Here is a 15,602-nt window from a genome sequence, read left to right as displayed (position 1 = left end):
TGCATCTCTCTTCATATCGCACTCCTTCTCTGTCTATCTCTTCATTTACTTCCTTTTCTCCTTCTCTCATTCAGTCTGTCTCTCTCTGCCTCTGTCTTGCTTTCTCTCTAGCCTTCTCTCCTTATCACACTCAGCACAATGTGTTTGGAGATGTGATGTATAGGAAAGGATCATGTGAGTGTGTGGGGTGCTCTTCATAGCGTTGGACAAGTGGATGGCTGTGTATAGAAGGGTGATATCGGTGTGGGCCTGATGAACCCTAGTGGTGCTTTTGGCATACCGTGACTATGGCCGGTGAGGTCACACTGGCCAGCAGTTCAGGTCAGAGCCAGTGACCAGGCACCTGTTGGTGCAGGTCCCGGGGCCAGGGCCTATGTGCCCATGCCTGGAATCCCAGGGGTCTGAGAGTACCCAAGCCTCAGTTGCCCTGAACAAGGACTGCAGAGTAGCCAGACTTGTGTGCTGAGGGAAACAATCCAGGGCCTTGAGAGTTCCTGCAGGCCAACACTACCAGTACTGTGTGACCACCAGGGGAGCATCAGTGGCCCCCGGTGCCCTTGACATGGCGAATGAAGAAGGCTCACTGCAAGCCTGGACTGGCCACTTCTCATGCCAGCAGCTTCCGCATGCGTGGTTGGGGAAACGGCGAAAAGTGCAGCATGGGCTCATGAGGTTGGCAGAGAGTGCTCTATGGCACACACGCTAAGTTAGAGCACCCAGCAGTGTGGCGCACACTTAACAGGCCGGGCGGACCGGGTCCCCTCGATCAAACAATGCCAATCCCTGTGCCTATGAGAATACCACCCTGATTTAGATGATCTCGTCTGATCCCGGAACATAAGCATAATCGGTTCTGGTTAGAAATGGGGAGGGGGCTGAGGTGTGTTAGGCCAGCCTAGCTAAGGATGCCTCAGCAATTTTCCACTTCTGGGTTGTGTCCCTCAGCCCCGGCACACTGTTATGCTTTATGTTTGGTGTCGGGGGGCATAGGCTTAGTGTAGGGCGAGTGATTGATTTGTGGGGTCATGCTTAGGGTTCCAGGCAGGGGATAATCTTTCGATTTGTGGGTTCAAAATAGGGGGTAAGGGAAATTGTGGGTAGCATTAAGGTTTTAGAGGGAAGGTGATGTTAGGGACAGGCTTTTATAGCTCGCTGAGGTCGGAGAGTTACTGTTTTGGTTTGTTGTCAGGGACGTTATTCGGGTTCGGGACAGTTTCAGTGTTTTTAGGAACATGGCTGCCTCGTTGTACTGCCCAGAGTGGGCGCAACAGGAAGTTCCTGGAGACCGGCAAAGGAAATACTAGAAAGCGGTAGTACGGGTCCGAAAACTGTACACTCTTGGGAGAGACGTTGTGAACCCATCTGGAAGCACTCGTTCGTTTACATATAGTCTCGCTTTTGTGGGGCAGAAACCAGGAGGGTGCTGAGGTGGGGTTTGCATTCTAGCTAAAGATGACTCACAAATTTTACACTTCCGGGTGGGACCCTCAGCCAAGGCACAGGGTTACGCTTTATGTTTGGGTTTACGGGGCATAAGGGAGGGTTGGGCAAGTGTGTGGATGTGGTGGACATTCTTGTGTTTCCAGGCAGGGGATATTCTTGGAAATGTTTGGGTTCGAAACAGGGTGTAAGGGAGAGGTGTGTGTAGCATTATGGTTTTAGAGAGAAGGAAATGATAGGGACAGGTTTTTAGGGTTCGCTGAGGTGGGATAGTTATAATTTAGGGTTAGGGTCAGAGACAGTGTTTGGGTTCAGGACAGGTTCAGTGTTTTTCAGAGATTGCTGCCTCGGCGGACCGCCTGGGGTGGGCGCGACGGCAAGTTATGGGAGACTGACATAGAAATATTCAAAAGCGGGAGCAGTTGCCCCAAATCTCTCCCCTCTTTGGAGAGACATTTTGAACCGGTCTGTCAGCACTCGTTCCTTCACATATAGCGATGCTTTTGTGGAGGCAGATACGGGGAGGGGACTGAGGTGTGTTAGGCCAGCCAACTAAGGATGACTCAACAATTTTCGACTTCCGGTTTTGGACCTTCAGCCCAGGCACAAGATTACGCTTTATGTTTGGTTTGGGGGGCATAGGTGTGAGGTAGGACGAGTGTCTGGATTGTTGGGCACAGGCTTAGGGTTCCATGAAAGGGATACTCTTTGGGTTTTTGCATTCAAAACATGGGGTAAGGGAGAGGTGTGTGTAGCTTTAAGGTTTTATAGGGAAGGGGATTTTAGGGACAGGTTTTAGAGTTCATTGAGGTTGGACATTTACTTTTTAGCATTGGGGTCAGGGACATTGTTCGGGTTTGGGAAAAGGTCAGTGTTTTTAGGGACATTGCTGCCTCATAGGACGGCCTGGAGAGAGCGCGACAGGAAGATGCTGGAGACCAGCTAAGGAAATACTCGAAAGCGGGAGTACAGGTCCCAAAACTGTTCCTTTTCGGGAGAGATGTTGTGAACTCATCTGGCAGCACTCATTCATTAAATATAGCCACGTTTCTGTGGAGGCAGAAACGGGGAGGACGCTGAGCTGTGTTGGGTCAGCCTAGCTAAGGAAGACTCAGCAATTTTCCACTTCCAGTTTTGGTCCCTCATCCCCGGCACAGGGTTATGCTATATGTTTGGTGTCGGAGGTTATAAGGGTGGTGTAGGGTGAGGTTTTCATTTGTGAGGGACATGCTTATAGTTCCGTGCAGGGGATACTCTTTGGATTTTGGGGTTCAAAACAATGGGTAAGGGAAAGGTGTGTGTAGCGTTAAGGTTTTAGAAAGAAGGGGATGTTAGGGACAGCTTTTCAGGGTTCGCTGAGGTGCAATAGTTATAGTTTAAGGTTGGGATCTGGTACGTTGTTCAGGTTCAGGTCAGGTTCATTGTTTTCAGAGACATGGCTACCTCGGCTGACCGCCTGGGCTGGGCGCATCGGCAAGTTACGGGAGACTGGCAATAGAAACACTCGAAATCGAGAGCAGGTGCCCCAAAAATGTCGCCTCTTGGGACAGTCGTTGTGAACCACTCTGGTACCACTCGTTCGTTTACATATAGCCACGCTTTTGAGGAGGCAGTAACTGGGAGGGCGCTGAGGTGGGTTGGGTAGTCTAGGTAAGGATGACTCAGCAATTTTCCACTTCCGGATTGGGTCCCTCAGCCCGGGCACAGGGTTACGCTTCTTGTGAAGGGTTGGCGGGTACAGTGGAGGGGTAGGACGAGTGTTTGGATTGTGGGGGACATTCTTAGAGTTCCACGGAGGGGGTGCTCTTAGGAATTTTTGGGTTTGAAACAAGGTGTAAGGGAGAGGTGTGTGCAGCGTTAAGGTTTTGGAGGGAAGCAAATGATAGGGATAAGTTTTTAGGTTCGCTGAAGTGGGATAGTTACATTTTAGGGTTGGGGTCAGGGACAGTGTTCAGGTTCCGGAGACACTCAATGTTTTCAGGGACATTGCTGCTTTTCCGAATCTCCTGGTGGATGCGCGACGGCAAGTTATGGGAGACTGGCTTTCGAGTGAAAGCGGGAGCAGGTGTCCCAAAACTGTCCCCTCTTGGGAGTGACGTTGTGTACCAGTCTGGCAGCACTCGTTTGTTTACATATAGCCACGCTTTTGTGCAGGCAGAAACGGGCCGTTCACTGAGGTGGGTCGGGCCAGCCTAGCTAAGGATGCCTCAGCAATTTTCTATTTTCAGGTTGGTTCCCTCAGCCCCGGCACACTGTTATGCTTTGTGTTTGGTGTCAGGGGGCATAGGCTTAGGGTAGGGCGAGTGATTGGTTTGTGGGGTCATGCTTAGGGTTCCGGGCAGGAGATAATCTTTCGATTTGTGGGTTCAAAATAAGGGTAAGGGAAAGTGTGGGTACCATTAAGGATTTAGAGGGAAGGGGATGTTAGCGACAGGCTTTTATAGCTCACTGAGGTGGAAGAGTTACTGTTTCGGTTTGTTGTCAGGGACGTTGTTCAGGTTCGGGACAGTTTCAGTGTTTTTAGGGACATGGCTGCCTCGTTGTACTGCCCAGAGTGGGCGCGACAGGGAGTTCCTGGAGACCGGCAAATGAAATCCTAGAAATCGGGAGTACAAGCCCCAAAACTGTCCACTCTTGGGAGAGACTTTGTGAACCCGTCTGGCAGCACTCGTTCATTTACATATAGCCTCGCTTTTGCAGGGCACAAACCGGGAGGGCGCTGAGGTGGGGTTTGCAGTGTAGCTAAGGATGACTCACAAATTTTACACTTCCGGGTTGGGACCCTCAGCTAAGGCACAGGGTTACGCTTTATGTTTGGGGTTACGGGGCATAAGGGAGGGGTTGGGAAAGTGAGTGGATTTTGGTGGACATTCTTATGTTTCCGGGCAGGGGATATTCTTAGAAATGTTTGGGTTCGAAACAGGGTGTAAGGGAGAAGTGTGTGTAGCGTTAAGGTTTTAGAGAGAAGGAAATGATAGGGACAGGTTTTTAGGGTTCGCTGAGGTGGGATAGTTATAATTTAGGGTTAGGGTCAGAGACAGTGTTCGGGCTCGGGACAGGTTCAGTGTTTTCAAAGATTGCTGCCTTGGCGGACCGCCTGGGGTGGGCGCGACGGCAAGTTATGGGAGAATGGCAATAGAAATACTCGAAAGCGGGAGCAGTTGCCCCAAATCTCTCCCCTCTTTGGAGAGACGTTTTGAACCGGTCTGTCAGCACTCGTTCCTTCACATATAGCGACGCTTTTGTGGAGGCAGAAACGGGGAGGGGGCTGAGGTGTGTTAGGCCAGCCTAGCTAAGGATGCCTCAGCAATTTTCTATTTGCAGGTTGGTTCCCTCAGCCCCGGCACACTGTTATGCTTTATGTTTGGTGTCGGGGGGCATAGGCTTAGGGTAGGGTGAGTGATTGATCTGTGGGGTCATGATTAGGGTTCCGGGCAGGGGATAATCTTTCGATTTGTGGGTTCAAAATAGGGGGTAAGGGAAATTATGGGTAGCATTAAGGTTTTAGAGGGAAAGTGATGTTAGGGACAGGCTTTTATAGCTCACTGAGGTCAGAGAGTTACTGTTTCGGTTTGTTGTCAGGGACGTTGTTCGGGTTCGGGACAGTTTCAGTGATTTTAGGGACGTGGCTGCCTCATTGTACTGCCCGGAGTGGGCGCGACAGGAAGTTCCTGGAGACCGGCAAAGGAAATACTAGAAAGCGGGAGTACGTGCCCCAAAACTGTTCGCTTTTGGGAGAGACGTTGTGAACCCATCTGGGAGCATTCGTGTATTTACATATAGCCACGCTTTTGAGGGGGCAGTAATTGGGAGGGTGTTGAGGTGGCTTGGGCAGTCTAGCAAAGGATGACTCAGCAATTTCCACTTCCAGATTGGGTCCCTCATCCCCGGCACAGGGTTACGCTTTATGTTTGGGGTTGGGGGTTATAGTGGAGGGGTAAGACAAGGGTTTGGATTGTGGGGGACATTCTTAGAGTTCCGCAGAGGGAGTATTCTTAGGAATTTTTGGTTTCGAAACAGGGTGTAAGGGAGACGTGTGTGCAGTGTTAAACTTTTGGAGGGAAGGAAATGATAGGGATAGGATTTTAGGGTTTGCTGAAGTGGGATAGTTATATCTTCATTTGGGGTCAGGGACGGTGTTCAGGTTCTGGACACGTTCAGTGTTTTCAGGGACATTGCTCCCTCTTTGGATCGCCTGGTGGGCACGCAACGGCAAGTTACGGGCGACTGGCAATAGAAATACTCGAAAGTGGGAGCAAGTGCCCCCAAACTGTTCCGCTTCAGAGAGATGTTGTGTACCAGTCTGGCAGAACTCGTTCGTTTACATAGAGCCTCGCTTTTGCGGGGCAGAAACAGGGAGGGCGCTCAGGTGGGGTTTACAGTCTACCTAAGGATGACTCACAAATTTTACACTTCCAGGTTGGGACCCTCAGCCAAGGCACAGGGTTACGCTTTATGTTTGGGATTACGGGGCATAAGGGAGGGGTTGGGCAAGTGTGTGGATTGTGGTGGACATCCTTATGTTTCTGGGCAGGGGATAGTCTTAGAAATGTTTGGGTTCGAAACAGGGTGTAAGGGAGAGGTGTGTGTAGCGTGAAGGTTTTAGAGAGAAGGAAATGATAGGGACAGTTTCTAGGGTTCGCTGAGGTGGGATAGTTATATTTTAGGGTGCAGGTCAGAGACGGTGTTCGGGTTAGGGACAGGTTCAGTGTTTTCAGAGACATTTTTGCTTTGGCGGACCGCATGGGATGGGTGCGATGGCAAGATACTGGAGACTGGCAATAGAAATACTCGAAAGCTGGAGTAGGTGCCCCAAAAGTGTCGCCTCTTGGGACAGTCGTTGTGAACCACTCTGGTACCACTCGTTCGTTTACATATAGCCATGCTTTGAGGGGACAATAACTGGTTGGGCGCTGCGGTGGGTTGGGCAGTCTAGCTAAGGATGACTCAGCAATTTTCCACTTCCGGATTGGGTCCCTCAGCCCCGCCACAGGGTTACGCTTTATGTTTGGGGCTGGGGGATATAGTGGAGGGTAGGACGACTGTTTGGATTGTGGGAGACATTCTTAGAGTTCCGTGGAGGGGGTACTCTTAGGAATTTTTCGTTTCGAAACAGGGTGTAAGGGAGAGGTGTGTGCAGCGTTAAGGTTTTGGAGGGAAGGAAATGATAGGGATAGGTTTTTAGAGTTTGCTGAGGTGGGATAGTTATATCTTAGGGTTGCAGTCAGGGACGGTGTTCAGGTTCTGGACAGGTTCAGTATTTTCAGGGACATTGCTGCCTCTACGGATCGCCTGGTGGGCGCGCGACGGCAAGTTATGGGTGAATGGCAATAGAAATACTCGAAAGCGGGAGCAGGTGCCCCGAAACTGTCCCCTGTTGGGAGTGACGCTGTGTACCAGTCTGGCAGCACTTGTTCATTTACATATAGCCACGCTTTTGTGGAAGCAGAAACTGGGAGTTTACTGAGGTGCGTCGGGCCAGCCTAGCTAAGGATGCCTCAGCAATTTTCCACTTCCGGGTTTGGTCCCTCAGCCCCAGCACAATGTTATTCTGTATGTTCGTTGTCAGGGGTCATAAGGGTGGGGTAGGGTGAGGTTTTCATTTGTGGAGGACATGCTTAGGGTTCCAGGCACGGGATAATCATTCGATTTTTGGTTTCAAAAGAGGGGGTAAGGGAAAGTGTGGGTAGCATTAAGGTTTTAGAGGGAAGGGGATGTTCAGGACAGGTTTTTATAGCTCGCTGAGGTGGGAGAGTTACTGTTTCGGTTTGTTGTCAGGGACGTTGTTCGGTTTCGGGACAGTGTCAGTGTTTTTAGGGACATGGCTGCCTTGTCGGACTGCCCGGAGTGGGCGCAACAGGAAGTTACTGCAGACCGGCAAAGGAAATACTAGAAAGTGGGAGTATGGGCCCCAAAACTGTCCGCTCTTGGGAGAGACATTTTGAACCCATCTTGCAGCACTCGTTCGTTACATATAGCCACGCTTCTGTGGAGGCAGAAAAGGGGAGGACTGTGAGTTGTGTTGCATCAGGCTAGCTAAGGATGACTCAGCAATTTTACACTCCCGGGTTGGGTCCCTCAGCCCCGGCACAGGGTTATGCTGTCTGTTTGGTGTAGGGGGGCATAAGGGTGGGGTAGTGCGAGGTTTTCATTTGTGGAGGACATGCTTATAGTTCCGTGCAGGGGATACTCTTTAGATTTTTGGGTTCAAAACAATGGGTAAGGGAAAGTTGTGTGTAGCGTTAAGGTTTTAGAAGGAAGGGGATGTTAGGGACAGGTTTTTAGGGTTTGCTGAGGTGGGATAGTTATAGTTTATGTTTGGGGTCAGGTACGTTGTTCGGGTACAGGTCAGGTTCATTGTTTACAGGGACATGGCTACCATGGCGGATCGCCTGGGTTAGGCGCATCGGCAAGTTACGGGAGACTGGCAATAGAAATACTCGAAAGCGGGAGCACATGTCCAAAAATTGCCGCCCCTTGGTACAGTCATTGTCAACCACTCTGGTACCACTCGTTCGTTCAAATATAGCCACACTTTTGAGGGGGCTGTAATTGGGAGGATGCTGAGGGAGGTTGGGCAGTCTAGCTAAGGATGATTCAGCAATTTTCCACTTCCAGATTGGGTGCCTCAGGCCTAGCACAGGGTTACGCTGTATGTTTGGGGTTGGGGGGTATAGTGCAGGGGTAGGACGAGTGTTTGGATTGTGGGGGACATTCTTAGAGTTCCGCAGAAGGGGCACTCTTAGAAATTTTGGGGTTCCAAACAGGGTGTAAGGGAGATGTGTGCGCAGCGTTAAGGTTTTGGAGGGAAGGAAATGATCGGTATAGGTTTTCAGGTTTCGCTGAGGTGGGATAGTTATATTTTAGGGTTGGGGCAGAGACGTGTTCATTCTGGACAAGTTCAGAGTTTTCAGAGACACTGCGGCCTCTACCGATTGCCTGGTGGGCGCGCAACAGCAAGTTACAGGACACTGGCAATAGAAATACTCGAAAGTGGGAGCTGGTGCTCCAAAACTGTCTTCTTTTGGTAGAGATGTTGTGAACCCATCTGGCAGCACGCGTTCGTTTACATATAGCGTCGCTTTTGCGGGGCAGAAACCGGGAGGGATCTGAGGTGGGGTTTGCAATCTAGCTAAGGATGACTCACAAATTTTACACTTCCGGGTTGGGCCCCTCAGCCAAGGCACAGGGTTTTGCTTTATGTTTGGTGTTGGGGGGCATAGGTGGAGGGTTGGGCGAGTGAGTGATTTGTGGGGGACATGCTTAGGGTTCTGGGCAGAGGATAATCTTTTGATTTTTGCATACAATATAGGAGGTAAGGGAAAGTGTGGGTAGCATTAAGGTTTTAGAGGGAAGGGGATGTTAGGGACTGGTTTTTATAGCTCGCTGAGGTGGGAGAGTTCCTGTTTCGGTTTGTTGTCAGGGACGTTGTTCGGGTTCGGGACAGTTTCAGTGTTTTTAGGGACATGGCTGCATCGTCAGACTGCCAAGAGTGGACGCGACAGAAAGTTACTGGAGACCGGCAAAGGAAATACTAGAAAGCGGGAGTACAGGCCCCGAAATTGTCCGCTCTTGGGAGAGACGTTGTGAACCCGTCTGGCAGCACACGTGCATTTACATAGAGCCTCGCTTTTGCGGGGCAGAGACCGGGAGGGCGCTGAGGTGAGGTTTGCAGTCTAGCTAAGGATGACTCAGCAATTTTACACTTCCGGGTTGGGACCCTCAGCCAAGGCACAGGGTTACGCTGTATGTTTGGGTTACAGGGTATAAGGGAGGGCTTGGGCAAGTGTGTGGATTCTGGTGGACATTCTTATGTTTCCCGGCAGGGGATATTCTTAGAAATGTTTGGGTTCGAAACAGGGTGTAAGGGAGAGGTGTGTGTAGCATTAAGGTTTTAGAGAGAAGGAAATGATAGGGACAGCTTTTTAGGGTTCACTAAGGTGGGATAGTTATAGTTTAAGGTTGGGGTCAGGTACGTTGTTCGGGTTCGGGTCAGGTTCATTGTTTTCAGGGACATGGCTACCTCAGCGGACCGCTTAGGGTAGGTGATTCGGCAAGTTATGGGAGACTGTCAGTAGAAATATTCGAAAGCAGGAGCAGGTGCCCCAAAAGTGTCGCCTCTTGGGACAATCATGGTGAACCACTCTGGTACCACTCGTTCGTTTACATATAGCCACGCTTTTGAGGGAGCAGTAACTGGGAGGGCGCTAGGGTGTGTTGGGCACTCTAGCTAAGGATGACTCAGCAATTTTCCACTTCTGGATTGGGTCCAAAGCCCCGGCACAGGGTTAGGCATTATGTTAGGTGTTGGGGGGTATAGAAAGGGGTAGGACGAGTGTTTGGATGGTGGGGGATATTCTTAGAGTTCCGCGAAGGGGGTACTCTTAGGAATTTTGGGGTTTGAAACAGGATGTAAGAGAGAGGTGTGTGGAGCGTTAAGGTTTTGGAGGGAAGCAAATGATAGGGATAGGTTTTTAGGGTTCGCTGAAGTGGGATAGTTATATTTTAGGGTTGGGGTCAGGGATGATGTTCAGGTTCTGGACATGTTCAGTGTTTTCAGGGACATTGCTGCCTCTACGGATCGCCTGGTGGGCATGCGATGGCAAGTTACGGGAGACTGGCAACAGAAATACTCGAAAGTGGGAGCAGGTGCCTCAAAACTGTCCCCTCTTAGGGGAGACGTTGTTTACCAGTCTGGCAGCACTCATTCGTTTACATATAGCCATACTTTTGTGGAGGCAGAAATGGGATGTTCACTGAGGTGGGTCGGGCCAGCCTAGCTAAGGATACCTCATCAATTTTCCACTTCTGGCTTGGGTCCCTCAGACCTGGCACACTGTTATTCTTTATGTTTGGTGTCGGGGGCATAGGCGTAGGGTAAGGTGAGTGATTGATTTGTGGGGAACTTGCTTAGGTTTCCGGGCAGGAGATAATCTTTCGATTTTTTGGGTTCAAAATAGGGTGTAAGGGAAATTGTGGGTAACATTAAGATTTTAGAGGGAAGGGGATGTTAGGGACAGGTTTTTATAGCTCGCTGAGTTGGGAGAGTTACTGTTTCGGTTTGTTGTCAGGGACGTTGTTTGGGTTCGGGACAGTTCAGTGTTTTTAGGGACATGGCTGCCTCGTCGGACTGCCTGGAGTCAGCGCGACAGGAAGTTACTGGAGACCGGCAAGCAAATACCAGAATGCGAGAGTACGGGCCCCCAAACTGTCCGTTCTTGGGAGAGACGTTGTGAACCCGTCTGGCAGCACTCATTCATTTACATATAGCCTCGCTTTTGCGGGGCAGAAACCGGGAGGGCCCTTAGGTGGGGTTTGCAGTGTAGCTAAGGATGACTCTCAAATTTTATACTTCCGGGTTGGGACCCTCAGCCAAGGCCCAGGGTTACGCTTTATGTTTGGGGTTACGGGTCATAAGGGAGGGGTTGGGAAGTTTGTGGATTGTGGTGGACATTCTTATGTTTCCAGGCAGGAGTTATTCTTAGAAATGATTGTGTTTGAAACAGGGTGTAAAGGAGAAGTGTGTTGCATTAAGGTTTTAGAGAAGGAAATGATAGGGACAGGTTTTAGTGTTCGATGAGGTGGGATAGTTATAATTTTGGGTTGGGGTCAGAGATGTTGTTCGGGTTTGGGACAGGTTCAGTGTTTTCAGAGATAATGCTGCCTCGGCAGACCGCCTGGGGTGGGTGCGACGGCAAGTTACGGGAGACTGGCAATAGAAATACTCGAAAGCGGGAGCAGTTGCCCCAAATCTCTCCCCTCTTTGGAGAGACGTTGTGAACCAGTCAGGCAGCTCTCGTTCCTTTACATATAGCGACACTTTTGTGGAGGCAGGAACGGGGAGGGCGCTGAGGTGTGTTAGGCTAGCCTAGCTAAGGATGAATCAGGAATTTTCCACTTCCGGTTTGGACCCTCAGCCCAGGCACAGTGTTGCACTTTATGTTCGTGTTTAGGGTTCATAGGTGCTGGGTAACACTAGTGTTTACTGTGTGGGGCACATGCTTAGGGTTCCGTGAAGGGGATACTCTTTGGATTTTTGGGTTCGAAACATCGGGTAAGGGAGAGGTGTGTGTAGCCTTAAGGTTTTATAGGGAAGGGAATTTTAGGGACAGGTTTTTAGGGTTCGGGTAGGTGGGATAGTTACTTTTTAGGGTTGGGGTCAGGGATGGTGTTCGAGTTCGGGACAGGTTCAGTGTTTTCAGGAACATGGCTGCCTCGTTGGATGGCCCAGAGTGGACGTGACGGCAAGTTAGGGGAGACCGGCAAATGAAATATTCGAAAGCGGGAGCAGGTGCTCCAAAACTGTCCCCTCTTGGAAGAGACGTTGTGAAACAGTCTGGCAGCACTCGTTCGTTTAAATATAACCTCGCTTCTGAAGGGGCAGAGACGGAGAGGGCGCTGAGGTGTGTTGGGCCAGCCTGGCTAAGGATGATGCATCACTTTTTCCACTTCCGGGTTGGGTCACTCAGACTCGGCACATGGTTATGCTTTATGTTTTCGGTTGGGGATCACAGGGGCGGGGTAGGGCTAGTGTTTGGATTGTGGGGGACATTCTTAGGGTCGGGGATCGGGACGATCTTAGGATTTTTTGAGTTCGAAACAGGATGTAAGAAAGAGGTATGTTAGTGTTAAGGTTTTAGAGGCAAGGAGGTGTTAGGGACAGGTTTTTAGGCTTCGCTGAGATGGAATAGTAATTTTTTAGCTTTGGGTCAGGAAAGATTTTCGGGTTCGGGACAGGTTTAGTGTTTTCACTGACATGGATGCCTCATCATACAGTCCGGAGTGGGAGCGACTGGAAGTTACAGGAGACCAGCAAAGCAAATACTCAAAAGCGTGAGCAGGTGCCCCAAAACTGTACCCTCTTGGGAGAGACTTTGTGAACCAGTCTGGCAGCACTCATTTGTTTACATATATCCGTGTTTTTGCGGGGGCAGAAATGGGGAGGACGCTGAGGTGTGTTTGGTCCGCCTAGCTAAGGATGACGCAGCCCTTTTTACACTTACGGGTTGGGTCACTCAGTGCCGGCACAGGGTTATGCTTTATGTTTGTCATTGGGGGTCTCAGGGACGGAGTTTTACTAGTGTTGGGATTGTGGGGGACAGTCTTAGCGTTTCAGTGAGGGGACTACCTTAGGATTTTTTGGGTTCAAAACAGGGTATAAGGACGAGGTGTGTGTAGCATTAAGGTTTTAGAGGCAAGGAGGTGTTAGGGAGAGGTTTTTAGGGTTCTGTGATGTGGGATCGTTATTTTTTAGGGTTGGGGTCAGAGACTGTTTTCGGTTTCCGGACAGGTTCAGTGGTTTCAAGGAAATGTCTGCCTCGTCGGACCGCGCAAGTGGACGTGATGGGAAGTTACGGGAGACCGGCAAAGGAAATACTCGAAAGCGTGAGGAGGTGACCCAAACAGTCCCTTCTAGGGAGAGACCTTGTGAACCAGTCTCGCAACACACGTAAGTTTACATATAAGTGAGGTTTTGCATGGGCAGAAACAAGGAGGGCGATGAGGTCTGTTGGGGCATCCTAGCTAAAGATGACAAAACGCTTTTTCCACTTCCGGGTTGGGTCCCTGAGACTCAGCACAGAGTTATGCTTTATGTTTGCTGTTGGGGATCATAGGTGCAGGGTAGAGCTAGTCTTTGGGTTGTGCGGGACATTCTTAGGGCTCGGGGAAGGGTATACTCTTAGGAATTTTTTGGTTCAAAACAGTGTAAGAAAGAGGTATGTGTAGCGTTAAGCTTTTAGAGGCAAGGAGGTGTTAGGGACAGATTTTTAGGGGTTGCTAAGGTGAGACAGTTACTTTTTAGGGTTGGGGTCATGGACGGTGTTCGGGTTCGGGACAGGTTCAGTGTTTTTAGGGACATGGTTGCCTCGTTGTTTTGCCCAGAGAGGGCTCCACGCGAAGTTACAGGATAATGGCAAAGGAAATACTCGAAAGTGGGAACAGGTGCCCCCAAACTGTCCTCTCTTGGGAGAGACGTTGTGAAACAGGCTGGCAGCACTCGTTTGTTTGCGTATAACCCTGCTATTGAGAGGGCAGAAATGGGGAGGACACTGAGCTGTGTTGGGCCAGCCTAGCTAAGGATAATGCAACACTTTTTCCACATCCAGATGGGGTCCTTCAGTCCTGGCACAGGGTTGTGTTTTGTGTTTGTGGTTGGGGATCATAGGGGCGGGGTAGGGCTAGTTACTGGGTTGTGGGGGACATTATTAGGGTTCAGGAAAGGGATACTCTTAGAATTTTTTGGGATCGAAAGAGAGTGTAAGAAAGAGGTATGTGTAGCATTAAGTTTTTAGAGGCAAGGAGTGTTAGGGACAGGTTTTTGGGTTTGCTAAGGTGGGACAGTTACATTTTAGGGATGGGATCAGGGACGGTGTTCGATTTCGGGACAGGTTCAGTGTTTTTAGGGACATGGCTGCCTCGTCGGATTGCTCAGAGAGGGCATGAAGGGAAGTAAGTGGAGTCTGGAAAGGAAATACTCGAAAGTGGGAGCAGGTGCCCGCAAACTGTCCCCTCTTGTTAGAGATGTTGTGAACCAGTCTGGTAGCACTCGTTCATTTACATACAGCTGCCCTTTTATGGGGTAAGAAAAGGGGAGGGCGCTGAGGTGTGTTGGGCCAGCCTAGCTAAGGATGACGCAACACTTTTTCTAATTTGGGTTGGGTACCTCAGACAAGGCACATGGTTATGTTTTTTGTTTGGGGTGGGAGGCATAGGGGTGGGGTAGGGCTAGTGTTTGGATTGTGGGGGACATTCTTACGATTCAGTGGATGGGATACTCTTAGGACTTTCTGCATTCAAAACAGGATGTAAGGGAGAGGTGTGTGTGTAGCTTTAAGGTTTTAGAGGCTAGGAGATGTTAGGGACAGGTTTTTAGTGTTCGGTAAGGTGGGATATTTATTTTTTAGTGTTGGGGAGCAGGGACGGTGTTCATTTTCAGGAAAGGTTCAGTATTTTCAGGGACATGGCTCCGTCGTCGGATCGCACACAGTGGGTGCGACCGGAATTTAGGGGAGACCAGTAAAGGAAATACTCGAAAGCAGGAGCAGATGCCGCAAAACTGTCCCCTCTTCAGACAGACTTGTGAACCAGTCTGACAGCACACTTTCATTTACATATAGCCGCGCTTTCATGGGGGGAAGAAACGGGGACGGCGCTGAGGTGTGTTGAGCCAGCCTAGCTAAGGATGACGCAGCACATTTTCCAATTCTGGGTTGGGTCCCTCAGCCACGGACAGTGTTTTGCTTTATGTTTGCAGTTGTGGATAATAGGGGTGGGGTAGGTCTAGTGTATGGTATGTGAGTGACATTCTTTAGGGTTTCAGGAAGGAAATACTCTTAGGAGATTTTGGGTTCGAAACAGGGTGTAAGGGAGAGGTATGTGTACGTTAAGGTTTTAGAGGGAAGGGGTTATTATTGGCAGGTTTTTAGGCTATGCTGAGATGGGATAATTATTTTTTAGCGTTGGGGTCAGAGACAGTGTTCAGGATCGGGACAGGGTCAGTGATTTAGGGACATGGTTGCCTCATTGACGGCCCAGAGTGGGAAAGATGGAAGTTACGTGAGACCGACAAAGGAAATTCTTGAAAGCAGGAGCAGTGGCCCACAAACTGTCCCATCTTGGTGGAGACGTTATGAGCCACTCTGGCAGCACCTGTTCATTGTGATATATACATGATTTTGGTGGGGTACAAACGGGGAGAGTGCTGAGATGTGTTGGGTCATCCTAGCTCAGGATGGGGCAGCACTTTTTCGACATCCTGACAAAAAGGATAAAAAGAAAACCCAAAAAATGGCACACATGCTATGCACAAAGTCACTCCATATCGAATGACACACAGAGACTGAAGGTAAAGGTATGGAAAAATATACTTTTTGCCGATGGAAATGAAGAAGTAAAATGCTGGGGAAACAATACTTAGATATCATAGACTTGAAAACAAAAGCTAAAACAAGTGACAAAAAGGACATGTCATTTTGATAAAAGCATCAATACAACAAGAGGATGGAACTATTCTAATCATATACATAGCACACGTAGAAGAAACTAACACTGAAAGCAAACATAGTGAGTCATAAATGAAGACATTGAGAGTCATAGTAGGGGATGATGACATGCAAATGACATCAAGCAATACATCATCCAGACAGAAAATCAACCAAGAA

General features: G+C 49.6%; 1 protein-coding gene across 1 annotated transcript in view; it reads left to right on the top strand.

Annotated features, from left to right (window-relative positions):
- Window positions 1-10,553: 10,553 nt before the first annotated feature.
- LOC109378226 (histone-lysine N-methyltransferase PRDM9-like) overlaps window positions 10,554-15,602 on the top strand; it is a 32,552-nt gene continuing 27,503 nt past the window's right edge. Inside the window, 2 exon segments of the mRNA XM_019634683.1 lie at window positions 10,554-10,633; window positions 12,731-12,833. Coding sequence (XP_019490228.1) covers window positions 10,554-10,633; window positions 12,731-12,833 — 183 coding nt within the window.

The sequence above is a fragment of the Hipposideros armiger genome, unplaced genomic scaffold, assembly GCF_001890085.2.
Source record: "Hipposideros armiger isolate ML-2016 unplaced genomic scaffold, ASM189008v1 scaffold_1812, whole genome shotgun sequence".
Lineage (NCBI taxonomy): Eukaryota > Metazoa > Chordata > Mammalia > Chiroptera > Hipposideridae > Hipposideros > Hipposideros armiger.
This window is presented reverse-complemented; position numbering and strand designations above follow the sequence as displayed.